This window comes from Crocuta crocuta, unplaced genomic scaffold (assembly GCF_008692635.1).
Source record: "Crocuta crocuta isolate KB4526 unplaced genomic scaffold, BGI_CrCroc_1.0 scaffold94, whole genome shotgun sequence".
Lineage (NCBI taxonomy): Eukaryota > Metazoa > Chordata > Mammalia > Carnivora > Hyaenidae > Crocuta > Crocuta crocuta.
In genome coordinates, this window is record NW_027530180.1 from 683,152 (window position 1) to 710,948 (window position 27,797).

A 27,797-nucleotide genomic window follows, 5' to 3' on the forward strand; every position below is an offset into this window, starting at 1 on the left:
TTTTCGTATCTTTACAAAGTTGTGCAGCCATTAACACAATCTAATCTTATAACCTTTGTAAAACCTCAGAAAGAAACCCTGTACATTAACAGTCATTCTTCATTCCGGTTCCCCACTCCCACCTCTAGCAACCACCAGTCTGCCTTCTGCCTCTCTCTTTCTGCCTCTTCTGGCCATTTTATAAAATGAAAGTGTATAGCATGTGGGTATCTGTGACTGGCTTCTTTCACTTAGTGTAATGTTTTCAAGATTTGTGTATGTTTTAGCACGTATTTACAGTATTTTAGGATGAGAGAAATGAAATTTAGGGATTTTTTTGGCTTTTGGCTAAATTTTAAAAAAAAATTTTTTTAATGTTTTATTTATTTCTGAGAGAGAGGGACAGTGTGAGCAGAGGAGGGTCAGAGAGAGAGGGAGATATAGAATCTGAAGCAGGCTTCAGGCTCTGAGCTAGCAGTCAGCACAGAGCCCGACATGAGGCTCGAACCCACGAACCGTGAGATCATGACCTGAGCCGAAGTCAGACGCTTAACCGACTGAGCCACCCAGGCGCCCCTGGCCAAATTTCTTAAAGTGTCTTCTGTGGCAGTTCTAATGTCCTTATTATTCATATATTCATGTATTGGCTTTACTGTTGTAACTTCATGCTGTGCCCACGTGATACTTTTTAGTCTTATGCTAGAGGTAGAGTACTTCGTTTAGTTCTTTCCTGCTTTGTTGTTAAGTACATCAGAAGTACTTCCTATGTAGCAGAAATGAGTGGGCTGTGTCAGTAATTCATACAGCAAGGTCAGGCCCCTTGCTGAACCCTGGTCTGCTGTAGCTGGTGAGCCCAAGTCTGTGAGGCCCCAGAGTAATTCACAAGGGATTACAGGATGTCAACTGTAAGTTTCACCTAAAGCAGTTCTTGGAGGATTTTCATTGTTCAATAGCCTTTTATCTTCTTGCCACAAAATTAATACATTTTAAACATTGAGGATCATTAAAATATGTGCACAGAACGAACATTACGGAGGAAAGATAAGAATCTGTGAGTTTTGTTTTTTTTTATCGTATTTTTGGAAGGATTATCCAGAAGTATATTCTGGCAATACAAAAGAAAATTAAGTGGGTAGGTATTTCAGTACAGGACTTTATTTTACAAATCATTGTCAAAGCATAGCAATGATAACAATAATAAGTAATCTAATATTGTACATGAGATGCGTTCTTGGAAGTTGTATACAAGGCAGTAATTTATAAAGTAATATTTTCTCAAGTTCATAATGATTTTTCTGCATAGTAAGGAATCTCTTGGATGACTAAGCAAATTAGCTTGAGGAAGATTGAGAAGTTTATAAATTAATAGTGAATTACTTTTTTTGGTAACTCTGAAGTCTAAGACTAAATTATTTCAATTTAGACATTTAATCTAGGTATTTTGGGAGTATTGACTAGAAGATCTTTTTGAGTAAGCCAACTTCAAAAGAATTTTTGGGCTTATATATTTTAGTTCCTGCATATGAGATAATAAAAATATACCTTACGGTTGTTTTGTCAGAACTGACTTGAGTTCAGATTTGAGTAGCAGATTTTTCACTTTTAATTTGTTAGGGCTAGTATTTCCCTTTATTGATGATAAAGCAGTTTTGAAGAGTTTAAGTGATTTGCGAAAGATAATTTGGCAAAACTCTTGATAGGCAAAGCCTCTCCCCTCTCCCTTCCTTCCTTTGTGTTTTTTTTCTTTTCTTTTTTTCTTTATTTTTTAAATTATGTCTTAACTTACACAAAGTAAAATGCATAGATTTTAAATGTTCAGCTAAATGAATTTCTGTGTCACATGCCCGCATACTCAATACTTCCCTTTGGCTCAACTCTTACCAAGGTTATGGTTATCATGGAACCTATTCCCATAGACTAGTTCTGCCTAATCTTGAACTCTGTTGTAATGGGATTGTATACAGTATGAACTCTTCCGTATCTGAATTCTCTTGCCAATATTGTGCCAATGAAACTCATTCATATTGCATTTAGCAGTGATTCATTCTCTTTTTTTTAAGTTTACTTATTTATTTTGAGAGAGGGAGAGGAAGAGAGCGAATGAGTGGAGAAGGGGCAGAGAAAGAGGGAGAGAGAGAGAGAGAAAGAATCCCAAGCAGGCTCTGTGCTCTGTGCTGGGCCTGTGGTGGGGCTCGATCCCATGACCCTGAAATCAGTATCTAACCTGAAATCAAGAGTTGGACGCTTAGCAGATTGAGCCACCCAGGTGCCCCTAGCAGTAATTCCTTCTTTTTATTGCTATGTAGGAATCTATTAAATGAATATTTTCTATTCTCTTGTTAATGGATATTTGGGTTACTTCTAGTTTTGGGCTATTGTGAATAATCTTGCTGTGAACGTTCTTGTACGTGTCTTTTGATAGATGTAATTGCTTATGTCTGGAATACTTAATTCTAGAATGGAATTGCAGGGTTGCAAAGTGTATGTAAATTTAGTAGATGTTGCTAGTCAGTGTTCTAAATCAGTTTACATATCTGTCAACAAAGTATGAGAATTCCAGTTGCTCCATTTCCTCATTTGACATTGTCTTGGTTTTTAAATTTTTTTTTGAAGCGAATGTCTGTGGTGGAATAAAAAAATCACACACATAGGTGCACATACTTATTTTTTTAGTTCTATGAGAAAAGATTCATGTGATTTTTATGGAACATTAAGTACCTCTGGGACTGTTGAAATCAGCAGTCCTCCATTTCATGTAAAACCGGGTTCTGGAATTTATTTCAGTCAATTATGTGTCCGGAAAGTTCAGCGTGGTGCTTCACCAGTTCTGCTGTATTGTGCGTTTTACTATCTGTGGGACAGATGCTTTTTCCTGCAATACAGATGTGTTGTTTCAAGGGTCCATGATTCCAGAATTTAAGTGAATATTATCTTTGCTCTTTCTCATTTAGTTTGTACTTAAATCCCAGCATTACGAGGATGAATATTGAAAATTTATCGGGGCACCTGGGTGGCTCAGTCGGTTAAGCGTCCGACTTCGGCTCAGGTCATGATCTCACGGTTCGTGGGTCCGAGCCCCGCGTCGAGCTCTGCGCTGACAGCCAGCTCAGAGCCTGGAGCCTGCTTCAGACTCTTTATCTCCCTCTCTCTCTGACCCTCCTCTGCTCATGCTGTCTCTCTCTCTCAGAAATAAATAAAACATTTTAAGAAATAATTTAAAAAAAGAAAATTTATCAATAAGCATTTTTATAACATTAGTTTTACTTGGTACAATATCACTGTAGTTTTTATGTTTATCTTTTGTTGCCTGTTTACTTTGTAATTCCTCAGTTGTCAAATTACTTTGTAGTTCTGCAGAATATGGGTCTCTGAGAGCATATTTGCCGCGAAGGTGAACTTCATCAGTTGCTGTTTTCCCTATGATGTGATTATTCCCCCACAGTGTAGGAAAATTTGCATCTCGGCGACATTGGAAAATTTACGGAAGTGATATTCTGTTAAATGTGTTGCAAAGTAAGCGTAGTTTTCTTCTTGCAGTGAGGTTTGCTGTGGGGCGAGGGTGTGTGGTGGCCGGCTCTCAGCCCGGGATGTCCGGAGCACAGAGAACTTTAGCCGAAGCGTGAAGAGAGTGGCCCCCCAGTGCCCATCCAGGGTTAACTCACTGTTTTAATTTCAACAAATTATATCACCTTTTTAAGCCTCATCTGAAAAATTGGTATCATAATATTGCCCTTTTTAAATTTCTGTTTGAAAGTGCTTTGAAAAATACATGTGTTAATAAACTTTATATAAAAAAATTCTCCATTTCTTTTTTGAGTTTTTTTTAGAGTTTATTTTGAGAGAGAGAGTGAGCACAGCAGAGGGTTAGTGAAAGAGGGAGAGAAAGAGCCCCAAGCAGAACCCGACGTGGGCCTGATCCCACTAACTGTGAGATCATGACCTGAGCCAAAATCAAACTTAACTGACTAAGCCACCCAGCTACCCCTACTTTAGCAATTTAAATGGAAACGATTATGTGGCTAAGTGCGCTCTTTTACCATAAATATTTCCTAGTAAAATAGGATCATTTATAAGGTGCAGCCAGAATTGACTAGAAATTTATATTAATTCTCAAATTGAGATAAATTTAAAGAAAATCGTAGACAATTACATAAGATCCATACTACCAAACAGATGCAGTCTTGGCTCCAAAAAGAAATGGAATAATAGTGCCACGTTGTATATATTTCTGCAGTATTGATTTTTACCAGCATAAGATTTTGGCCACACTTTTAGTTACTGAGCCATCTCTGTTAGAGCCACGTTCCTTTGGAGTCTGTGTAAGATATGACATCTCTTTGTATTTCTTGTTTGTCCGTTCAGTCAAGAAATCTGTACTGGGGCGGCTGGGTGGCTAGGTCGGTCAGGCATCTGACTTGACTTCGGCTCTGGTCATGATCTCCTGGTTTGTGAGCTTGAGCCCCATGTCAGGCTCTGTGCTGACAGTGTGGAGCCTGCTTGGGATCCTCCATCTTCCTCTCTCTCTGCCCCTCCCCTGCTCTCTCTCTCTTTCTCTCTCAAAATAAATAAAAAAAAAAATCAGGAAACCCGTATTGAGCGCCTCCAGGTAGAGTGCGTGGTGCCAAAAGCGTGGCACCGAACAGCTGGGTCGGGACTCCTGGCTGGCTCCCTAGGGCTCCTTTATCCCTGGAGTACAGCACTAGACAAGCTGCATAGGCGCCTTGTGGCAGTGCTTGTGAGAGAGGAGCACAGGCCCTTGGAGAGTGTTCTTGGGGGGGGGGGGGGNGGAAGCAGGGGGCTGGGCCCGGGCCCCCGGCGTAGGGAAGCGTGTGGAGAACATTGCAGGGGAGGGAGAGCTGATGGTGTGGTAGGAGAGGGGACATGGGGAGAATGGGGGGAAAAGGAGGGCGGGTCCGGGGCACTCGGGGCCTTCGGGATCGCATAGCTAACAAAGTTCACTTTAGAACTTGTCCATGGTGGGGGGAAGGCCATTGAAGGATATGAAGGGGGGTCACGTGGCACAGGGCAGCCGTGGGAAGGGGGGTGGTCTGTGGACCATGTCCCATGTACTGGATCTTCCCCCCATTGCTGCATGCCTGGCTATTTTACTTTCCTGGGGTTCACCCCTGGTCTCAGCATCGAGTCCCTCTCCAAAGATCCCGTTTAACAGAATGGAACTGCTGGGTTGTAAGGTGCGTGTGAACTTTGTAGGTACTGCCAGTCGGTGTCCTAAGTCAATACACAGACCCATCAACAAAGTATGAGAATTCCGATGTCTCCCTCTCTCATTTCCTATCTCCTTTTCTTAACAGTATTTTTGTTGTATTTGAATTTGTCAGATTCCAGTACACTCTACAATTGTGTGTGTGTGTGTGTGTGTGTGTGTTTGTACGTTTCCTCTTTCTGCATTAGACTGTAAGCTGCCTGATAGAAGGGACTGCGGTCTGCTTGTTCATGGTTGTGTGTCCAGTGCAGGAACATAGAAGGCACTCAGTAAATATTTGTTGAATGAATATTGGGTAGAGACTTGTGGAGCATTTCGGGGGAGTAGTTGGGAACTTAGAATGATGGCAGCCTTGAGTCCCTTAACCGTTGCTGACTGCAGGCAGCTGAGGTGGTAGCTGTCAGGTGGTTTCCGACAACTTCAAGGGCAAACGGGTGGCTTCATCTTTGGTTGGATTCTAAGTCCAAATACTTAGAATGTGAACATATGTGAAAATAAAGTGGAGTCCCTTCTGTCTGTCAGATAATATAAGCAACCAAATAAACGTTGTTGAATTAACAAGTACTTCCTCCAAGTTGAAAGAGCACAGGGGGGTTAAAATCTTTGTATCAATGGTTAAGAATGCAGTAGATCTCTAAGTACAATATTAAATGGAAAGAGAAAATTACAAGTGAAAGTTAAAGTATTATTGTATTTGTATTTTTCTTTTCAAAAAAGAACTTACAATGCCCAGAAACTGTCTGCAGTGTCACACAGACACCTAATAGTCACACAAGTCGGTTCAGACAGAGAAGAGAGTGGGAAGAGAGCTGTTCAGTCAGTGGTTGGAGGCAGAGGTCTGGTTGTCAGGTGAAAGTAACTGTTGAAACTTTTAAGGTCACTGGGAATCCTAGCATGTGGCATTATTAGTGGGGTGCTAAGATACAAAAGAAGTAAAAATTTGGTGGTACTTCTTTCAGGAAGCCTTTATGTATGGGGAGGAAGAAGGATCCAGAGATTGGTATAAGATTTAGGGACTTTGAGGGGGGAAAGGATTGGGTGTATTTAGAGGCTGAAGAGAGGACACCAGTCAGAGAGATGGAAGATGCAGGAGAGGGGTCTGCTGGACGAAGCATCGTGTGGGCATAGTGGGATGCAGATGCTGGGGCTGAAGGTCGCGGACAGGAAGTCTTTCCATCTCCTAGGTGAGAGCGAGGCAAGAATGGCTCTAAGTGTGGTTCAATTTGGGGGGGTGAGATGTTGGCAGCTGGTGAATCTCTCACTGATGGTCCATATATTTCCTCGTATTGCCGAGAGTGATGGAAGACCATAGGACAGGGTGGTGGTGAGTGTGTGAGTGACTGGTGCATGGCAGAGAGAACAGCCTAGAATTGCATGGTGGCTTTGCAGGATTGTATGATTTTCTTTAGCAGTATTGAATTACCTTTGTCTGGGATTAGAGATGGTGACTTATTGGCTTGATCGAAAGCTTATTTACAAAAAACGGTTGACTAATTTTTATGCATGTGCATAATAGGACAACGTAAGTGAAATGTAAGGAAGTGATATAATTTACTTTGTTTAATTGAAGGCAATAATTCAATTACTTGCCAGTGTTGCCTTTACTATATACTTTGAAAGTGATTTCTGGGATGGTACTTGTTTGTTTTTTAAAATAGTTTATTGTCAAGTTGGTTTCCATATTATACCCAGTGCTCATCCCCACAAGTGCCCTCCTCCATGCCTATCACCCCCTTCCCCTCTCCCCCACCCTCCATCACCACTCAGTTTGTTCTCAGCATTCAAGAGTCTCTCATGGTTTGCTTCCCTCCCTCTCCCCCACTATTTTCCCCCTTCTTCTCCCTCATGGACCTCTGTTAAGTTCCTTCTAATCCACCTATACGTGCAAAAATATGGTATCTGTCCTTCTCTGCCTGACTTATTTCGCTCAGCATAACATCCTCAAGTTCCATCCATGTTGCTACTCATGGCCAGATTTCATTCTCTCTCATTGCCGTGTAGTATTCCATCGTATAGATAAACCACATCTTCTTGATCCATTCGTCAGTTCATGGATATCTAGACTCTTTCCATGATTTGGCTATTGTTGAGAGTGCTGCTATGAACATTGGGGTACGTGTGCCGCTATGCATCAGCACTCCTGTATCCCTTGGGTAAATTCCTAGTGGTGCTATTGCTGGGTCATAGGGGAGTTCTATTGTTAATTTTTTTAGGAACCTCCACACTGTTTTCCCGAGGGGTTGACCAGTTTACATTCCCACCGACAGTGTAGGAGGGTGCCCGTTTCTCCACATCCTCGCCAGGATCTATAGTCTTCTCATTTGCTGATTTTAGCCACTCTGACTGGCGTGAGGTGGTATCTCAGTGTGGTTTTGATTTGTATTTCCCTGATGAGGAGGGACCCTGAGCATCGTTTCATGTGTCTGTTGGCCATCTGGATGTCCTCTTTGGAGAAGTGTCTGTTCATGTCTTCTGTCCATTTCTTCACATGATTATTTGTTTTTCAGGTATGGAGTTTGGTGAGTTCCTCATATATTTTGGATACTAGCCCTTTATCTGATATGTCATTTGCAACTATCTTTTCCCATTCCATCAGTTGCCTATTCTTTATACGCAGAAGCTTTGCCGTGCAGAAGCTTTTAATCTTGATGAAAACCCAATAGTTCATTTTTGCTCTTGATTCCCTTGCCTTTGGGATGTGTCAAGTAAGAAATTGCTGCNTTGTATCCTGCAACTTTGCTGAATTCATGGACCAGCTCTAGTAGGTTTCTGGTGGAGTCTCTTGGGTTTCCTATGTAGAGTATCATGTCGTCTATGAAAGGTAAGAGTCTAACTTTTTCTTTGCCAATTCTGATGCCTTTTTATTTCTTTTTGTCATCTGATGGCTGATGCTAGGACTTCCGGCACTATGTTAGACAACAGTAGTGAGAGTGGACATCCCTGTCGTGTTCCTGATCTCAGGGGGAAAGCTCTCAGTTTTTCCCCATTCAGGATGATGTTAGCTGACGGCTTGTCATAGATGGCTTTTATGATATTTAAGTAAGTTCCTTCTATCCCGACTTTCTCGAGGGTCTTTATTAAAAAGGAATGCTGTATTTTGTCAAATACTTTTTCTGCATCTATTGACAGGATCATATGGTTTTTATCTTTTCTTTTGTTGATGTGATATATCACATTGATTGATTTGCAAATATTGAACCAGCCCTGTAACCCAGGAATGAATCCCACTTGATCATGGTGGATAATTCTTCTTATGTGCTGTTGAATCCAATTTGCAAGTATCTTGTGGAGGATTTATGCATCTGTATTCATCAAGGATATTGGCCTGTAGTTTTCTTTTTTTGCGGGATCTCTGCCTGGCTTGCGAATCAAAGTGACGCTGGCTTTGTAGAATGAGTTTGGAAGTTTTCCTTCGATTTCTATTTTTTGGAATAGCTTGAGAAGAATTGGGATTAATTCTGTTTTAAATGTCTGGTAGAATTCCCCAGGGAAGCCATCAGGTCCAGGGCTCTTATTTGTTGGGAGATTTTTGATAACTGATTCAGTTTCTTCACTAGTTATGTATGGGTCTGTTCAGATTTTCTATCTCTTCTGTGTGAATTTTGGTAGTGAGTGTGTGTTTAGGAATTTGTCCATTTCTTTTTTTTTTAATTTTTATTTATTTATTTATTTAATTTTTATTTCTAGGAGAGAGAAAGAGAGACAGCTTGAGCAGGGGAGGGTCAGAGAGGGAGTCACAGACCAAAACAGGCTCCAGGCTCTGAGCTGCTTCCAAATTGTCCAGTTTGTTGGCATATAATTTTTCAGAGTATTCCCTGATAATTGCTTGTATTTCTGAGGGGTTGGTTGTAATAAGTCCATTTTTAGTCATGATTTTGTGTATTTGAGTGCCCTCTCTTTTCTTTTTGAGAAGCCTGGCTAGAGGTTTGTCAGTTTTGTTTATTTTTTCAAAAAACCAACTCTGATTCATTGATCTGTTTAACTGTTTATTTTGGTTTCTATTTTGTTTCTTTCTGCCCTGATTTTTACTATTTCTCTTCTCCTACTGGGTTTAGGGTGGTCTTGTTGCTCTGCCTCTAGGTCCTGTAGGTGTGCTGTTAGATTTTGTACTTGCGCTTTTTCTAATTTCTTGAAATAGGCCTGGAGTGCAATGTACTTTCCTATTAGGATTGCCTTTGCCCCATCTGGGATGGTATTTGGACTCCCTCATTATGTGTAATAGGCGTGAGTACAGTTTAGAGCCAGGATCTTTAATTATGCACATTTACACTGTGAATCTGGAAGATGTATGACAGTGAAGAATCCATATTTGAAATGTATCATGTATTTCAACATGGTACAGTAAAAAGGACAGAAGAAAAAGCTTACTGTGAACCAAGAAATTTTTGTGTTGAGAGAAAATTGATGATAAATGGAAGGGGAGACTGCCCTGGGTTGCATTTTTATTCATTATATGTGGAAACCTTGCTCAGGCTCGCTCTCTAGACAAGACAAATGGAATCCCTCTTTCAAAAAGGATTACTACCTGCTGACTTAATTGGAAAAATGACATTTTTTCCCCCGTCATGGAGGGTTCTTTTAGAACTGAAAATTCATGTTTCTTTTTTTTGGTCATTTCTGCTAATGTTTTGAGTTTTCAGGCAAATAATATGAATGGATATATTGTGCTTTTGGGAAATTATGTTCACTACTTTTAAAATCTAAGGTAACCTTTTCTTGATAACTTTGGATAATTCCACCAAACGCACTTATGTCATTGTGTTTTTGTAATCAATGCTTGGAGTTTCTTTGAAGTGTTAGGTTCTAATGAACTTTGTTTGAATTAAAACACAGAGCCTAGTAGCACCTAGTATTAGGCTTTGTGAATTTCTATAACATCCGTGATTCTTTCCTTTTTCTTTTTAGCTTTTTTCTTTCTTTTTTATCATGTTCTTTATTCATGTTCTTTAAGGACAGAGTCAGAAGCTTCCTCTTGTAGAAGCTTTCTCTTCTTATAGATGGAAGCAGGAGGCGGGAGGTAAATATTTAGAGAAGAGCCCAGGCTAGGTGTTGCTCTTAGCTTTACTAAAATGGAGGTACCTGCATTATTCTGTGGCTGTTATTCCTGTTTATTTCAAGTTCCATATTTAACCACAGTTTCTCTAGAACAGTGCTATCGAACTGATAGCTGTTAAAAATTATAGAGCACCTTTTTCAAATGTTTAGACTGCTTATTGTGCTGTATAGTTTTTTTTTTAAAGTTTTTGTTTATTTTTGAGAGAGAGAAGAGGAGATGGGAAGAGAGAGGGAGACAGAATCTGAAGCATGCTCTAGGCTCTGAGCTGGCAGCATGGAGCCTGATATGGGGCTTGAACTCACAAACTATGAGATCATGACCTGAGCCAAAGTTGAATGCTTAACTGACTGAGCCCCCCAGGCCCCCATTTTTTTTTTTTTTTTAAGTTCCGATTTATTGTGTTTCTTTGCAATGCCTGGCTGTATGCTAAACGAATTACTTTACTTAATCCTAACAGAACCCCTTCGGGATGCTTGGGGTGTCTTCCTTATTAAGGACAAAGAAATTGAGTACTGGAAAGGTTCAGTGACTCACCCACGGCCATTTAAATATAGCGCCATCTCAAAGCATACAGTTTTGTCTTTTTAGTTTTATTATTGTTCTTCGATGTTTCTACAGTTATGAAGAGCGGTACTGTCTCTATAATGCCTCCATTCAGGGCTGAATGAAACATTGCAAGATAGTACCTATCAAGCCATATCAAGGATATAGTGACTTTGTTCCTTGACTTCCCTGTGTGTTAAGTAGTCTTGAGCTATATAGGTTTAACTTGGCAGAGGAAATCACCTGCGTTTTCTGAGAGGCAGAGAGAAAAGCAGAACTGAAGGCTGAATTTTGAAAAAATATTAGGGACTTTGGGATTTTCTAATGATAAGAAACCAGTAAAAAACAAAAACAAAAACTCCCAACTTTCCATATATGCACGATCTCTTGTCTTTAAATGCTTTTCAACTTGGAAACCATGTGCTTCTTCTGCGTAGAGTTCTCAGTATGTGCAGTGCGTCGCCGGCTGCCTGCAGCTGATGCTCCGGGTCAACGAGTACCGCTTCGCCTGGGTGGAGGCAGACGGGGTGAACTGGTGAGTGCCCTTTCGCCCATAACGTACAACAGCATGTGAAAGCGTCTCTCCTTGACATTTGCAAAGAAATTAATACATTTAATTATCTAAAAGAAGTATTTTTTTTTCATGTCTGTTCAACAATGGATTATGCTAACTCTCATGAAAGTCAATAACTACTCAGTGAAAGGCTCCCCCTTCCCCTCACTTGGTCTGTGCTGTCATAAGGGGTTAGGGACTCTTAAAAGCCTCCTGCTTGGCGGGACAAATTCTAGGTACTCAGAATAGGAAAAACAATGATAAAAGTACCTTGTGGTAAATGCAGGCAAGAGTCAACAAGAAAAAGTCGTATCTAGAAAAATGAATATGACCCATTCTTAGCCCGCTCTCCATGGGGTCCTGATTGGCAGGTTCAGAAACTTTGAGGGGCAGCCCCCTCAGGTTAGCAAATAACTTATATGAGAACTGCCCCCAACACCAAAACAAAATTCTCTTTTACTACCAGAAAGTCAACTTATTTATTCATTATGAGAGATCTCATGCTCTTTTTAATGTTTATTGTTGAGAGAGAGAGGGAAAGCACGCATGAGCGGGTGAGGGGCAGAGAGAGAGAGGGAGACAGAATCCAAAGCTGACTCCAGGCTCCACGCTGTCAGCACAGAGCTCAGCATGGGGCTCGAACCCACGAACTGTGAGATCACGACCTGAGCCGAAGTTGGACGCTCAACCGACTGAGCCACCCAGGCGCCCCAAAATCTCATGCTCTTAAACTAAATACTCTTTTTGGTTGATGAAGATGTTGTTTATCTGTTGGAAAACCTATACAGGAAGCTAGTTTGTCAACAGAAGGTTAGTTGATGAGCAAGAAGAGTCGACTGAATGACATCCTGACTGTGGCATCATTCTCTCCTAGGCCGGTGCCTTCATCTGCATGCAGGGATGTGCCTGCCAAAGGGACCTTCCCAGCCAGTGTTTGCGGCTCCCTTAGCCGGGCTGCTTCCTCAACTGGCTTTCCTTACGAGTTGCGTAGAATTGTCATGAACTACTCAATTACCATTGACTCAATAAATTAGTAATCTCTTTTAAAAAATTTTTATTTATTTTTGGGGAGACGGAGCACAGTCTGGATGGGGTAGAGAGAGAGAGAGAGAGAGAATCCCAAGCAGGCTCCATTCTCCACATGGAGCCCCATGCAGGGCTCAGTCTCATGAACTGCGAGATCTGACCTGAGGGGACATCAAGAGGGGGACACTTAACAAATCAGTAATCTTATTTTAACATGTAAAATTTTGGTCTTTTTATACTTTTTTGACCTTCAATATGTCAGGAAAAGTAGTCATCACAATCTGCCACGTGGACGTTTTTGAAAATATATATTTGGTTATTTTATGGAAAGTTTATAGAATTATGAGTAAAGCAATAGTGAAAAACAACCATTAGAAATTCTGTAAGAATTTTTTCATGGTAAATCTTTTCGTAGTAAGTGAGTTTTGGTGCACAAACATACAGACGATGAAAGAAAACTATCACACATCCTTTTAGCAAAATGGAATGGTGCAGCCTCTTATTGCAATACTATTGGAGCCTTTCACGTTGAGCAGCTAAATAAGTGAGAATACCCTATTTCCTGTCTTTGTCCTTAGAAATATATTTTCACTTACTGATTCTTCAGTTTGTGCAAATGCATTTATGATGCAATCATTTGAAGACTGACAGTTTGGGGTTTCATGTATGTGACCCATTTTACCATCACCGTCAGAATAGAATTCTGTCTGTGGTTTCAACATCTGATTCGTCTAATAATTAGGAAACTCCTTCCTCAGGTAATTGCCATTATGGATGGAAAGTAAAGCATTCTGAATGCTTTGAATTTCTGGTGTTCACACAGCCTCAGGAGACTCAACAGAAGGACTTGAGGGACCCGCATGTAGTCGTCGTCCTGGCTGGGATTTATTTTTAGGGACACGGTGGGTCAGGCCAAGTCTGGAGGAATCCATGTTAGGCTTCCTCATGCTCTCTCCCTACCGTGGGGGTCACACGGCGCCCTTTTGCCCCGGCAGCGAGAATGTCCCCCTCATTATGTGTCCCTTTCCTACACTGTATCTGCCACATCGATTTTCAACAAATGGTTGTTAAAGTACCGTATTCAGGTTTATCTTGGGCCGTGTGTCCTTGGCATCACGCCCAAGGGTTCAGTCTTTGTGCTGTACGTTCTGTGGGTTTTAACCCCTTAACCCCTCTGGTCACTTTTTAATGATCTAATTTGATAGTTTCTCTTCTTTCTTGTTTAAATGTAGGCATTTCCTGGGGAAGTTTCCTTAGTTCTTTTCCTTGATGTAATGTCTTTCATTTCCATATAGCTTTCCCAATTTTCTTATAAGTAAAATAGGAGGTTGAATTAGAAGCTTCTGAGGTTTGGGGCGCCTGGATGGCTCAGTTGGTTAAGCTTGTCTGACTTTTGATTTCAGCTCAGGTCATGATCTCACAGTTTGTGAGTTTGAGCCGTTCCTCGGTCTCTGTGGTGACAGTGTGGAGCCTGCTTGGGATTCCCTCTCTCTCCCTGTCTCTCCACCCCTCCCCTGCTCACACGCACTCTCTCTCAAAATAAATAAATAAGTATGAAAGAAGCTTCTGAGGTTTTACTCCAAAGTCAAAGATTGGATGTGTCCAGTTCAGGCTCGTGACAGGTTTTTTCCAAAATCATCCTCTTTTCTCTGTATGAGTTTCCTAAATATTTTAAAAGGTATAAACGAACCTCTTGGTTATTCAGATTCAAAATCTTGGTATACCTTCCAACTTCACCAAGATGTACAGCCATTTGTGTTACCAAGTCCTTTTGATTTTAGCTTCTTTACTGTCTGTCTGTCTGTCTTACCATTTCCTCTGCTGTATTATTGCAAATTTATGTTTTCTTTCTTACTGCTTTCCAGCAGCAAGTGCTGCTGAATGCTGATATCTTAAAAAATTTTTTTTTTAAATTTTAGAGAGAGAGAGTGAGCATGTGTGAGTGGGAGAGATGGGGGTGGGTGGGGTGGGGGAGAGAGAGAGAGAGAGAGAGAGAGAGAGAGAGAGAGAGAGAGAGAGAATCCCAAGCAGGATCCATGCCCAGCACGGAGTCTGATGGGGGGCATGATCCTGCAACCCTGCAATTGTTCCCTGAGCCCGTATCAGGAGCTGGACACCACTGATTAACCTCAGGTGTCCAGAAGTCTTGTGACCTTAGGGAAAGACCGAAGTGAGGCTGTGCTGGAAATGGCCCTCTGTAAGTAGGGACCTAACTTGCTTGTTCTTTTTGGTGGAAAAGAGAATGACATAATTTGGAGAGACTCGTTCCATTAGTGCAAAAAGAGAATAGTCGATTATTTCTCCTTTGTTGTTGTGCTATTGTAGTAAATGTTTTCTTAATGTGTGTCCCTTTTCAGCATAATGGGAGTTTTGAGTAGCAAGTGTGGCTTTCAACTCCAGTATCAAATGATTTTTTCAATATGGCTCCTGGCATTCAGTCCTCAAATGTGTGAACACCTGCGACGCTATAATATCATTCCTGTCTTGTCCGACATCCTTCAAGAGTCTGTCAAAGAGAAGGTGACAAGAATCATTCTTGCAGCATTCCGTGTAAGTGTTTTATGACGTTGTTGTTGTTTTGGTGTGTGCGTGCGTGTGTGTGTGTACGTGTGAGGCATTTTCCCCATGGAGTATATTTCAGGGCTTTTAGCTGGTGGGAAAAAATTGATTATTCTCCATGTAGTTATGAAACCACTGGGTCTTGGTGAACATAGAAGCAAATCCCACCAGTGTATATATGTTGTGGGATTGAGGCAATGCCGTATAATAGGCTGGGATTAGGGAGAAACCACGTAAATGGATAAAATGTATGAGTTATAAAAAGCCTGTAGGAAATCTACTTGTATTATGTTCATGTTGACGAAATCCTTTTTGGTTGAGGTGTGTTCCAAGAGATTGTTACGAAGTTTCTCTCTTAAAGGGCCCTTATTTTCACCATAGAGTTGTAGTTCAGATTCTGGATCTGTTGACCAACAGTATAGTAAATCTGAGGCAACTCTAAAGGTCTACTGTTTTGTATAGTAAAATTATCCTATTAGGATATTAGAATTTGGGCAGTTTTTTAAGTCAGCTCCCTCCCTTGAACAGATGAGGGAGTTGAGAACAAGGTGGAGAGCTGAGCTGGCATTTGAATCCCAGGTCTTCAGGCTGCCAAGCAGTTGTCACCCTGAAATAAAGTGTTATTGGCTGGTGGCCCAGACCCAGTGCATTTGCTACCGTACTTGTGTGTTGACTATCTTGTTGGTCGCCTTAGGGTTTAATTGGGCTTCTGAGGGATAGGTTGGCCAACCCCAGTGTCTTCTAAGGATGCTACTGAAGAGTTGTAATAATGGGCATTCAGAGCAAGCTTACTCTGTGCCATGCATCCTTCTAAGGTTTTCCATCTGTTAACTCATTTAATGCTTCCTGCTGCCCTATAACATGGTGATCATTGTTACTGTTAGTAGATTGGTATCATTCATATTAGTTTTGGTCTTCTCATTTCACAAATGGGGATAGTGAGACAGAGAAGGCACATTGCTGCTAGACATGCAAATCCAAGTTAACTGGCTCACGGTCTGCTTTTAACTAGTATTTGCTCTTTTGTTTTCTTTAAATAAACCACAACAACTCAGAAATAAAAAGCAGTACAGATGTATTACAAACATTCAAAAACAGCATAGATGTTACATTTGCCGAACATAGTTACTAACATCTTTCAGATTTTTCTAAGCACATAGAGGTAAATATATAATTAGGTGTGTAATTTTGTTTTGTATTTAAAAAGAAAATGGCATCGTATTACAAATACTGTTCCATGGCTTTATTCTTGACAACGTATAATGAATATGTGTTCATTTTCACATACGCAGTTCTTCAGTAATTTTTTTAATGTCTATATTCTACTCTGTTGATGTAAAGTGGTTTCTTTAACCAGTGTCCCATGGATGGGCCAGTTTCTTTTGCGTGTCTGTCCACTGGATGAACATTTCTGTTGGGTATAGTTCTTTTTTTTTGTTTTGTTTTGTTTTACTGTTTGTTTATTTAAAAGAATTTTTTTTAATGCTCTTACTTATTTCTGAGAGAGACAGCGTGAGCAGGGGAGGGTCAGAGAGAGAGGGAGACACAGAATCCGAAGCAGGCTCCAGGCTCTGAGCTGTCAGCACAGAGCCCTACACGGGGCTCGAACCCATGAACCGTGAGATCATGACCTGAGTCGAAGTCGGATGCTTAACCGACTGAGCCACCCAGGCTCCTCGAATTGCTTTAAATGTGTCGCTCATTTAATCTCCCAGGAACTCTATGCAGTGGGCGTTAGGCCACAAGTGGTTAAGCACTTTGCTGGAATAGCTAGGACCAAGCAGAGCAGGACGTCAGCCTCAGGCAGTATGACTCGGGCCCTTAGCCCTCCTGCTCACCTGTCTTTGATGCTGAGGATAATAAATGTTACAGCTTATTGGGTGATTGGCGTGCATTGCTGTATGTAATCTTCATGGTTATCGAATAGGCCCGATGATGATTTTTATCTTATACATGAGGGAACCAGGACATGGCCATTAGTTCCTCAGTTAGAAAGCAGCAGGATTGGCATTTCAGGGAGTGTCGTCTGGGGCCAGAGCCACCCCCTTAATTGCTTTGTCGTCTCCTGTGTTTCTTTCTGGGTGCATTTTCTAGGGAATCTTTAGCATTAAAAGAAAGGGAATCCATGAAAAGGAGAACTGGTCATGTGCGAGAGGAATTCTGATTCCCTGTTTGAAAATGCATTATTTTTAATGTTGAGACTGTTGTGTGGCCCCTGAGAAGTCTACTCTGAGAAGAAATAGGCTAGTGTGGCACCTCCCCGTACAGGCTCTGCCGTTAGGTGTTCTAGCAAACTGTTTAGGTGAGCGGTCAAGGGAGATTTCCGTCTCGTCCAGATAGGGTAATAATCAGTTCTCCAACCAGAGTAGGTTGTGTTAATGAGACTCTACTTTGAAGTATTTTAGTAGCTCAATTGAATGTACCTTTTCTTTTGCTTGAGTGTTTCATTATCGTATTCTTATTTACTTAGTAAAGATGAAAAATTCGAGAATTAGGATCTTCCAACAGTCTCCTTTCAAAAAATAGATAAAAGAGGTAGAGGGTAAGAATAGGGAATTTTAGGAGAAGCTTCAGAGAGGAGAAGGCTTGACGAGATTTTGGAAGGATGCCTAGGAGTGTTTTAGTACAAGGTTGGAAAGAGGTTGATAAATGTTAGCAAGTAATGAAACTGACTTCTGGATTTGTCAATAATTTGTTCTTTTTTTTTTTTTAATGTTTTATTTCTGAGAGAGAGACCGTGTGAGCAGGGGAGGGTCAGAGAGAGAGGGAGACACAGAATCTGAAGCAGGCTCCAGGCTCTGAGCTGTCAGCACAGAGCCCGATGCGGGACTCAAACCCCCGAACCGTGAGATCATGACCTGAACCAAAGTCAGATGCTTAACTGACAGAGCCACCCAGGTGCCCCAGTAATTTGTTCTTGTAGATTACTTATGGCCCCCTGCCCCCACCCTGAAGTGAATGTTAATAAATGGAATACATAAATCTGGCTCTTTTTTTTCTTTTTTTCTTTTCTGTGAGAGAGAGAGTGTGCGTGTGCTTAAGGAGAGGAGGGGCAGAGAGAGAGAGAAAACCGCTTAAGGAGACTCCGTGCCCAGTGTGGAGCCCCACGCTGGGCTCGATCTCACAGCCGTGAGTGAGATGGTGTCCTGAGCTGAGACCAAGAGTCGGTCACTTGACCACCCGAGGCACCCAGGCTCCCGGAGTCTGGCTCTTGGACATACAGCCCTGACGTGCAGCCGTGGGCTCTCCGAGGGAACAGACCTCTGTAAAATGAAGCATTTGCTTTGCTGCTCTGTGTTCCCTCCTGGGCCCTGGACTGCAGGGGCCAGAGCACATCCTTTGGCTGTCCTGCCTCTGAGTCACCCTGCCGTGTGTTCGTACCCCGGGGTGTCCCAAAGCCCAGGGCCTCTGGACAGGGCTCTCAGATCTGCTTGGGCCGCTTTACTGTGTGCTGGGCCTGCTCTGAGGGACGCGAGGCAGGGCTCACTGCTCTTTTAAATCCTATTCGTTTTTTTGGTTGAATATGGATTACATCTTTTCAACTCAATATATTTATTTTTTTTGGAAGACTTCAAGCTCCTCCTATTTGATTTGTCTTTGTTTTGATTTTCTTCCTTGTATTTCCTTCCTCTAGGTCTGCTGTAGTTACAGGAATCTTTATTTTATGAAATCTCCCTATTCCAGATTAAGCACCTGCCCTGTAGGGCAAGTGGAAACAATGTGATCTTTTCCCTGTTTATAAAAATAATACGGTCTTGGGGCGCCTGGGTGGCTCAGTCGGTTAACCGTCCGACTTCAGCTCAGGTCATGATCTCACGGTTCGTGGGTTTGAGCCCCGCGTCAGGCTCTGTGCTGACGGCTAGCTCATAACCTGGAGCCTGCTTCGGATTCTGTGTCTCCCTCTCTCTCTGACCCTCCCCTGCTCATGCTGTCTCTCTCTCTCTCTCTCTCTCTCTCTCTCTCTCTCTCTCAGAAATAAATAAAACATTAAAAAAACAATACGGTCTTATGGTTAAGAAAGATGCTATGGAAAAATATTAAGAAAAAAAGTAAATTCAACATAGTTTCACTCTCAGATCTGGAAGCCTGTGGTTATTTTAATACCTGTAACTTGTGATGTTTGTTCCCTTCCTCCGTGGGGAAGCAGCTCGGGATGGATTGCAGTGGGCACGGACGCCTGAATGGCTGGAGGGGTCCTGAGCACCATCTCTTCACACTTTGGGCGGATGATACTTGGCCTCAGTTTCTATAAAGAGTGGGTACACTCAGGTTGGTGTAGTGTGTGTGCCCCGCATGCACCGTGGAGGTCGAGTTTGCTGGGCTCTTGGGCCGGCCTCTCTGCCTTTGGGAAGTTCGCTTAGCCTCTCCATGCTTCAGCTTTGTCTGTGTGTCTGGTGAGAGTAACACCATCTGTCTCACGTCTCTCACTAGGCGTCGTGCTCATATGGTAATGCCCTTTGGAAAAATAAACATGGGCTAAGGACTAGGCCATCAATAAGTATTCGTGACTGTATGAGGGACCGAACAAAAACACCGAAGTAGAAGTAGAAAAACCTTCTCTAGGAGTAGAATAGTAGTATTCAATTTACTCATCTTTTTATGGGTTTCTTTACGGACTGAGAAATTCCTTTTAAAGTTTTTGACTGCTTTGCTTGCTCCCATATTTAAAAGTGTGATAATAAAATTCTGTGAGAAAATATCTGCTTGCAACTAATTCTGCATTGAGAATGAACTCCCCCAAGATGTCCTACATTTAGTTTTCATGAGCATGTTAAGATTACTGATTGTATTAGGATTTTATTAAAATAATCCATGTAACAGAACTTACTGTGGAAAGCAAGACCGCAGGGAGAGAGTTCCAGTTTTCTGATAGTACATGGACTTTTTTCTAAATTGAAAGCTGTCCCTGAACTTGTCATGGAAAAGCTCATTTTAGAAAATAAGATATATTTGGCATTGCTAAATTGTTAGGAAAGCTAGCTACCCTTGACTCAATGTCTTTGCAATTACAATGTCAGAAAGGTGTCTTGGGTTATTATTATTATTTTTCTTTGTATGACTTTCTTTTCTCTGAAATGGGTCAACAGTTGTCTAAGTAACATGAAAGTGAGTAGTATTTTTCAGTTTATGTCTGCCTATCCTTTTTTATATGTTACATTTTTGAGTTAAAATATTTATTGTTCCAAATAATGATGATTGTAAACATTTATTATGAATTATTTCTTCTGATAATTTGATAATAAGGTAACATTTCTTTAAGGTAAAATATAGGTGTGGGAGAGAGAGCTGCTATAAGTCAGAGTCTTATTTTAGCTGTTCTGTTGTTTCGTAGAATAGATCTCTGTATTTTCATTTTAGATCATTATTGTATAAAATAAAAGTGTCATTGGAAGCAGGTATCTTTAATATTGTTGTGTCATGGAAGAGACATGTTAGTTGACATTAGTTGAATCCTGCCTTTAAGATCCTCCCTCTCCTCCAATCCACTCCCCTGTCTCTTTCCTGGAGTGTCTATTCACCTATCAAATGTTTACTAAAAACAGTGATTTAATAGGCAACTAACAAGTTATGGAGTATATAGAAGGATGAATAAGATAAGATACCTTTTCTCATGATTTCGTTTTGTATTTAAATGCTCATCTTTACGGAGTGACTTCATGAAGTCACCATGAAGAATATTTACAACACAAAAAGCTCAAAAAGTCCCAAAGAACTAGAGAGCCATAATGAGGTTCTCAGCGTTTTTTGTTTTGTTTTGTTTTGTGTGTGTGTGTATTTTAACCTAGTGTGGGAGTTCTCTAGATTAATTATCTGCTTTTTATGGAAATTAGAGAAGGAAAATAGTGTAGCTCTTTTGCTGATTTTCCTTTCAGTATGGTGTATTAGAAAGGGTGTGCTCTGGAGTGGACGGATGTAGGTGTGAATTTGGCACTAGGTTGTCAGCAGAGTGGCTTGAACTCTTAGAGCAAATTTCTCCATCTGTGAAATGTAGTAATACTTAACTCTCTTCAAGATTAGGTAAGGATTCAGTGAGATCACAGGAGCCTGGCAGTGGTAAATATACAAGTTGTATTTATTTCCCTGCCTTTTCTGTTTAGAAAAACATAGAATGATAGCAGTTTGCCTATTTAAATCCCCTAACTCTGTAAATTGCATTCTTGCTAAGTTAGTGTTGAACATGGGCACAGATCCAGTGCTGACCTGTTTGATTTAGAAGAAGCGGCATGGGGGCGCCTGGGGAGCTCAGTCTGTTAACTGTCCGACTTCGGCTCAGGTCACGATGTCACAGTTCATGAATTTGAGTCCTGCCTAGGGCTCTGTGCTGACAGCTCAGAGCCTGGAGCCTGCTTCAGATTCTGTGTCTCCCTCTCTCTCTGCCCCTCCCCTGCTCATGCTCTGCCTCTGTCTCTCTCAAAAAATAAACATTAAAAAAAAAAATTTAAAAAGCAGCATGAGTATTTTATTGACATGTAACAAGATGTAAAAAATCTTATTTGAAGTATATTTACAGTGTCAATTTTGTACTCACAGCTCATGGAACTAATTACTAGGGTAATTTCAGGGCTTCTGTTGTCTAATTTTGATTTCAGATTATGTAAAATAGACCCAATCTATTGGCTGAAGTATTAGATTTTTAGACCCTGCTGTGCTAAATTTGGGACAGTACCATCATTAGGGGAATATATGGAGGGCTAAAAATCAGAAGAACATCTTTAGATATCCACAACTTTCCTGTACACAACTGAGTTAAAATTAAGTCATTAGAAATGACATAGTAAAGCCATTGGACCTAGACCATCAGTAGGTGAAAAACTAATGTGTCCTTTTCTCTTTATCATTCTCAAATTCATAAAACCTTTAAAAAAGATTCACTGATGAGGTCAAGGATGATCTAGTCATGTATTTTTTCCCACATCTTGAAACTCAGGAAGGACATTTTTGTGCTGAAGACTTTCAGAGGCTCGCTGAGCTGCTGTGAGCTGAAAAAGTCTAGCAGCTGCTAATTATTTTTTTTTTCCATTTGGCTTGGTGAATTTTATTTTTGAAAATGTCAATCTCACTTATTCATAGTAAGTGCTGGACTTGAGGGCTCTGCAAATGTCATTCTTTTGGTTAAATTGATTTGTCAATCTTTAGTTCCTAAAATAAATGAGTATGTTTTGAGCAATAGCTGAGAAAGACACTGAAGATCTTATTTGTTGCCTGGAGTTTTACGTATGTTGTGAGTTTTATTTCTCTTTTTGGCTCTGCTTAGTCAAGAGTCTGCGTAACATGTCAGATAATAAGATAAGTTGTATTTTTACTTATCTTCCTGTGCAGGCAGTTTAGAGCTGTGACCCTTTCAGTGAGGCCCACCCTGGGTTGAGTGTGTGGGTGCCGTCCCACCCACAGCTTTGGTGTGGAGGTGTTGCTACCAAGAAATTGTATTCCTAAGTCCGTACCTCATTCCCTGTCTCAGGAACTTACGCGTTACTCATTAGATACCAGGTTTGATGAGATATAGTAAGATTGAGGTGTTAAAAAAATTTTTTTTTAATGTTTATTTTTGAGAGAGAGAGAGAGACAGCATGAGTGGGGGAGGGGCAGGGAGAGAAGGAGACACAGAATCCAAAGCAGGTTCTAGGCTTTGAGGGGTCAGCACAGAGCCTGACGCAGGGCTTGAACGCATGAGCTATGAGATCGTGACCTGAGCCGAAGTCAGATGTTCAACCGACTGAGCCACCCAGGTGCCCCGAGGCATTTTTAAATCTTGGGGTGCGTCCTTATACAGCGATACTCCCAATGTGGTGTGCGAGTCAGTACAGTGCTGTGGACTGGTGGTTAGCAGCCTGTGACAGGGAAGCATAGAAAGGAAGAATAAGCACTTAGAAGCGTATAGTAACCGGACAGAATAGTTGCATGGCTGGAAATTTCATGATATAGAATTTGAGATTATATTTTACATGTTTTTTTAAAATTCATTTTTCTGGAAATTCAATTTTGTATTTTACAAAAGTATTTGTTCATGACTGGAAGTTAGAAACCAACTAACTGGCCTTCACCAATGGTTTGAGAAGCACTGCATGAACACAGAATTTCACAAGGCCAGCAGTTCTGGTGAAGGAAAGAGCTGAACTGTCACGTAACTCCACCGTGCTCTTAGTGAAGTCAAGACCTCTCCACTGTTACTTGGACAATGGTGAAGATGATATTTACACTTTTGATTTTGTGGAGGTGAAGATGCCCTTGGGTTTTAGGGCTTTTTAAAAAAAATGTTTGTTTATTTTGAGAAAGAGAGAGTGTGCACATACGTGCATGCTTGAGGGAGAAGGAGAGAATCCCTGACGCGGGGCTCGGTCTCGCAACTGTGTGACCATGACCTGAGCTGAAATCTAGAGTCGGCTGGCCAACTGACTGAGCCCCCCAGGCGCCCTGAGTTTTAGGGCTTTTGAAGGATACACTGATGCCTGATTGTGTAGGTTTGTTTGGGCAAATTCAGTTTCTTTCCTTTTTTTTAATGTTAATTTATTTTGAGAGATAGCGAGAACACGAGCCAGGGAGGGGCAGAAAGAGAGGGAGAGAGAGAATCCCAACCAGGCTCCTCACTGTTGGTGCAGAGCACAACATGGGGTTCAGACCGTGACCCAAGCTGAAATCAAGAGCTGGACGCTTAACTGGCTGAGCCACTGAGGCGTCCCGCAAATTCAGTTTCTTATTTCATGATCCGTTCATTCGCTTTCATTCTTTATAATGAAATGGAAATGAAATTAAAATGTTTTGAAGGGAAAATAATAAGGCTCATTGATTTGACACAGGAGTGAAGAAAAGGGGAGAATCAAGTGTGACTAAGTTCCAAAGTTCTATTATCTTGGAGAATTGAGGGAGAGGTGGTGTTTGAAGAACACAGGAGTGCTGTCCTAAGTTATTATATTGACTCTGTTGAAGTTACAGTTGAACTCACTGGTTATGATAGTACCTTAATTGTGAAGTTTAATTCTTTAGTCAACAAATATAAAGTGAAAATAACGAAGGATCATATGAACAAATGTGTTTTCATATGTTTCTTTTTTAAAATTATTTTTAATGTTTATTTTTATTTTTGAGAGAGCGAGAGAGTGAACATGAGTGAGGAAGGAGCGGAGAGAGACGGAGACAGAGAATCCGAAGTGGGTTTAGAGCTCACCGTGGGGAGCCCGACACGGGGCTCGAACTCATGGACCACGAGATCATGACCTGAGCCGAAGTTGGATGCTTAACTGACTGAGTCCCGTGTTTCAATATGTTTCTAAAATTAGAAGAGATAGTAGTACAAAAAATAACTAGAAAAGGTAACAGAAAACTTAGGGAAATAATAGGTAACGTCTTAAAAAAGCAAAGGAAGAAGGGGAGTATCATAAAGGAAGAGGTTATCAGAATGTAGGGCTGCCCCCAGCTTAAGGTCTTTAACTGGTTTTCACTGTGGTCAGGGACCATATTCTAATAAGTTTCAGTTCTTTGAAATTTGAGACTTGTTTTAAATAAGACTTGTGTCATAGTGAATGTGCCATGTGTGGTTTAAAAGAATGTATATTTTGCAGATGTATAGTGTTCTGTAAAATGTAAATTTTTTTCCTTAAATAGTTTATTGTCAAGTTGGTTTCCATATAACACCCAATGCTCATCCCCACAAGTGCCCTCCTTCATGCCCGTCACCCCTCTTCCCCTCTCCCCCACCCCATCTGCCCTCAGTTTGTTCTCAGCATTCAGGAGTCTCTCATGGCTTGCCTCCCTCCCTCTCGCCAACTGTTTTTCCCCTTCTTCTCGCGCTTCAGCCAGTAAAATGTAAATTAAAGCAGGATGGTTAATAGTGTAGTTCCTCTGTGCACTGATGTTTTGTTTAGTGGTTCTACCAATTGCCAAGAGTGGGTGTTGTTAAAATCTTCAGCAGTTATTTATGGATTTGTCTATTTTTCCCATTAGTTTTGCCAATTTTTGCTTTATGTATTTTGAAGCCCTGATATTCATACATTTATATGTGTTACATTTTCTCGACATAATGGGAAATTTTCCTTGAATCATTGTGAAATGTCCTTTATTATTGGTGATGCTTTTTGTCTTGATACCTACTTTATTTGAGATTAATATAGTCATGCCAGCTTTCTTGTCTTTTCTTCTAGTTTCTTTTCTCCCTTTTTGACACGCCAGCTTTCTTATGCTTCTGGTTTTCCATCTTTTAGTTTCGGCCTGTCTCTGTCTTGTATTTAAAGTCTGTCTCTTTTAGACCACATGTACTTGGGTCTTGAATTTTAATCTTAATAGTCTCTGCCTCTTAACTGGAGTACTCAGCTCACTTGCGTTTAAAATAATTATTGGTATAGTTGAATTTAGGTCTACCATTGTACTGTTTCTGTTTGTCTTATCTGGTTTTTGTTCTTCTTTCTTTCATTCTTGCCTTCTCTTGAGTTAATTGGATCCTCTTTAGAATTTCATTTTAATTTTTCTGTTGACCTTTTAACTGTTCTTTGTAGTGTTTCTTTCTTTTTTTTTTTTTTTAATTTATTTCTGAGAGAGAAAGAGAGTGTGAGTAGGGGAGGGTCAGAGAGAGAGGGAGACACAGAATCTGAAGCAGGCTCCAGGCTCTGAGCTAGCTGTCAGCACAGAGCCCGACTCGGGGCTCGAACCCACAAACCGTGAGATCATGACCTGAGCCGAAGTCAGACAGTCAAGTGACTGAGCCACCCAGACGCCCCTGTAGTGTTTATTGCTTAGAGCTTGATTTGGTATCACAGTATATACATCCTTAACTTTTCCCATTAAAGTTAACATTGCACTCTGTTATATGAAATGTAACAACTTGCAGTCATACAGGTCTATTCCCTCTTTTTTATTCTATAGTTGACATATAAATATATTTACGTATGTAAAAAACCCTAAATTACAGTGTTCTAACTTTTCCTTTAAACAGTCTTGTTTGGATTATAGAAGTAAAGAGGGAAAAATAGTCTTTTGTATTTGTTCAACTAATTACCCTATCTGCCGTTATTCCTTCTCTCCTGAAGATTCAGCTTTCCGTTTGGCAGAATCACTTTCTGTCACCTGCAGAATTCCCTTCAGCTCAGGGCTCAGCAATCTGTAGTCGCTCATGGGCGAATTATGACCAGTGGTTCTTGTAAATAAAGCTTTGTTGGAACACTGCTGTGCTTGATTTTTGTTTTTTGTATGCCAGCTTTTGCGTTATAAGGGCAGAATTGAATAGCTATGATGGAGCCCTCAAAGCCTGAAATATTTATTATTTGGCCTTTTTAGAAAGTTTGCCCACCCATGCTTTAGCGTGTCTTCTGCCACAGGCCTGCTGGTGACTAATTAATTTCAGTATCTGATCATTGTTTGTTTACCTTTATTTTTAAAAAATCGAGATATAATTGACATATAACATTTTATTAGTTTTAGGTGTACAACATAATGCTTCAGTATTTGTATATATTGTGAATGATCTCCTCAATAAGTCTAATTAACGTCATACCACACATAGTTACAAATTTTGTCTTGTGATTAGAACTTTTAAGATCTACTTTCCTAGCACCTTTCAGATATGCATAGAGTAGTATTAACTATAGTCATCATGCTCTTAGGATTTATTTATTTTATACCTGGAAATTTGCACCTTTTGATCCCTTTCACCCATTGTGCCCACGCCTCCTCCACTGCATCTGACAGCCACCAATCTGTTCTCTGTATTTATGAGGGTTTTTTTATTTTAGTTTTTTTTAAGGTTCCACATGTAAATGAGTTCATGCAGCATTTGTGTTTCTCTGACGTTTCACTTAGCATAATGCCCCGAAAGTCTATCCATGTTGACACAAATGGCAAGATTTCTTTTCCTTTTGGCTGAATAATATTCCATTGTGTGTGTACCCCATTTGCCGTATCCAGGTGTCCATTGTTGAACACTTAGATTATTCCTGTCACGGCTGTTGTGAATAATGCTGCAGTAAACATGGGAGTGCACATAATCTCTCTGATACTCTGTTTTCATTTCCTTTGGATAAATACCTAGCAGTGGAATGGCTGAATCATATGATGGTTCTATTTTCAAGTTGTTTTTTTTTTAATGTTTTTTAATGTTTATGTTTTGAAAGACAGAGAGAGTGCAAGCAGGGGAGGGGCAGAGAGAGAGGGTGACACAGAATCCAAAGCAGGCTCCAGGCTCCGAGCTGTCAGCACAGAGCCCATGTGGGGTTCAAACTCACGAACTGCAAGATGATGACGTGAGCTGAAGTTGGACACTTAACTGACTGAGCCACCCAGGCGCCCCTATTTTCAAGTTTTTTGAGGAACATTCATAGTGTTTTCCATCGCGGCTGCCCCAGTTTACATTCTCATCAACAGTGAACAAGTGTGCTCTTCTCTCCATAACCTTGAAAACACTTGTTATCTTTTGTTTTTGGAGGTGATATTTCATTGTGATTTTGATTTGTATTTCTCTGATGCGTACTGGTATTTTTATGTACCTGCTGGTCATTTGTATGTCTTTGGAGAAATGTCTGTTCGGATCCTCTGCCCATTTTTGGTTTGGTTGTGGTGGTTATTGAGTTGTAGGAGTTCTTCATATATTCTCATATATTCATATATTTTGGATATTGACCCCTTATCAGATACATACTTTGCAAATATTTTCTCTCAACCAACAGGATACTTTTTATTTTGTTCATTTAAAAATTTTTTTTTGAGTTTTAATATAATTTCATTTAATTTTTACTGTGCAGAAAGAAGCTTTTGAGTTTGATGTCACCCCTCCCTTGCTAACTTTTGCTTTTCTTCTCTGTGCTTTGGTGTCATATACAAAAGATCATTGCCAAGACCAAGGTCAAGGAACTTTGGTTTTTTTTTTTTGTTTT

The 27,797-nt window shown here is 40.7% G+C and overlaps 1 protein-coding gene across 2 annotated transcripts in view; it reads left to right on the plus strand.

Annotated features, from left to right (window-relative positions):
- Positions 1-27,797, plus strand: part of ATP6V1H (ATPase H+ transporting V1 subunit H) — a 107,407-nt gene that overhangs the window by 24,947 nt on the left and 54,663 nt on the right. For both annotated transcript variants that reach the window (XM_077765023.1, XM_077765024.1), the window contains 2 exons: positions 11,240-11,337; positions 14,739-14,931. In XM_077765023.1, coding sequence (XP_077621149.1) covers positions 11,240-11,337; positions 14,739-14,931 — 291 coding nt within the window. The remainder of the gene's footprint in view (positions 1-11,239; positions 11,338-14,738; positions 14,932-27,797) is intronic.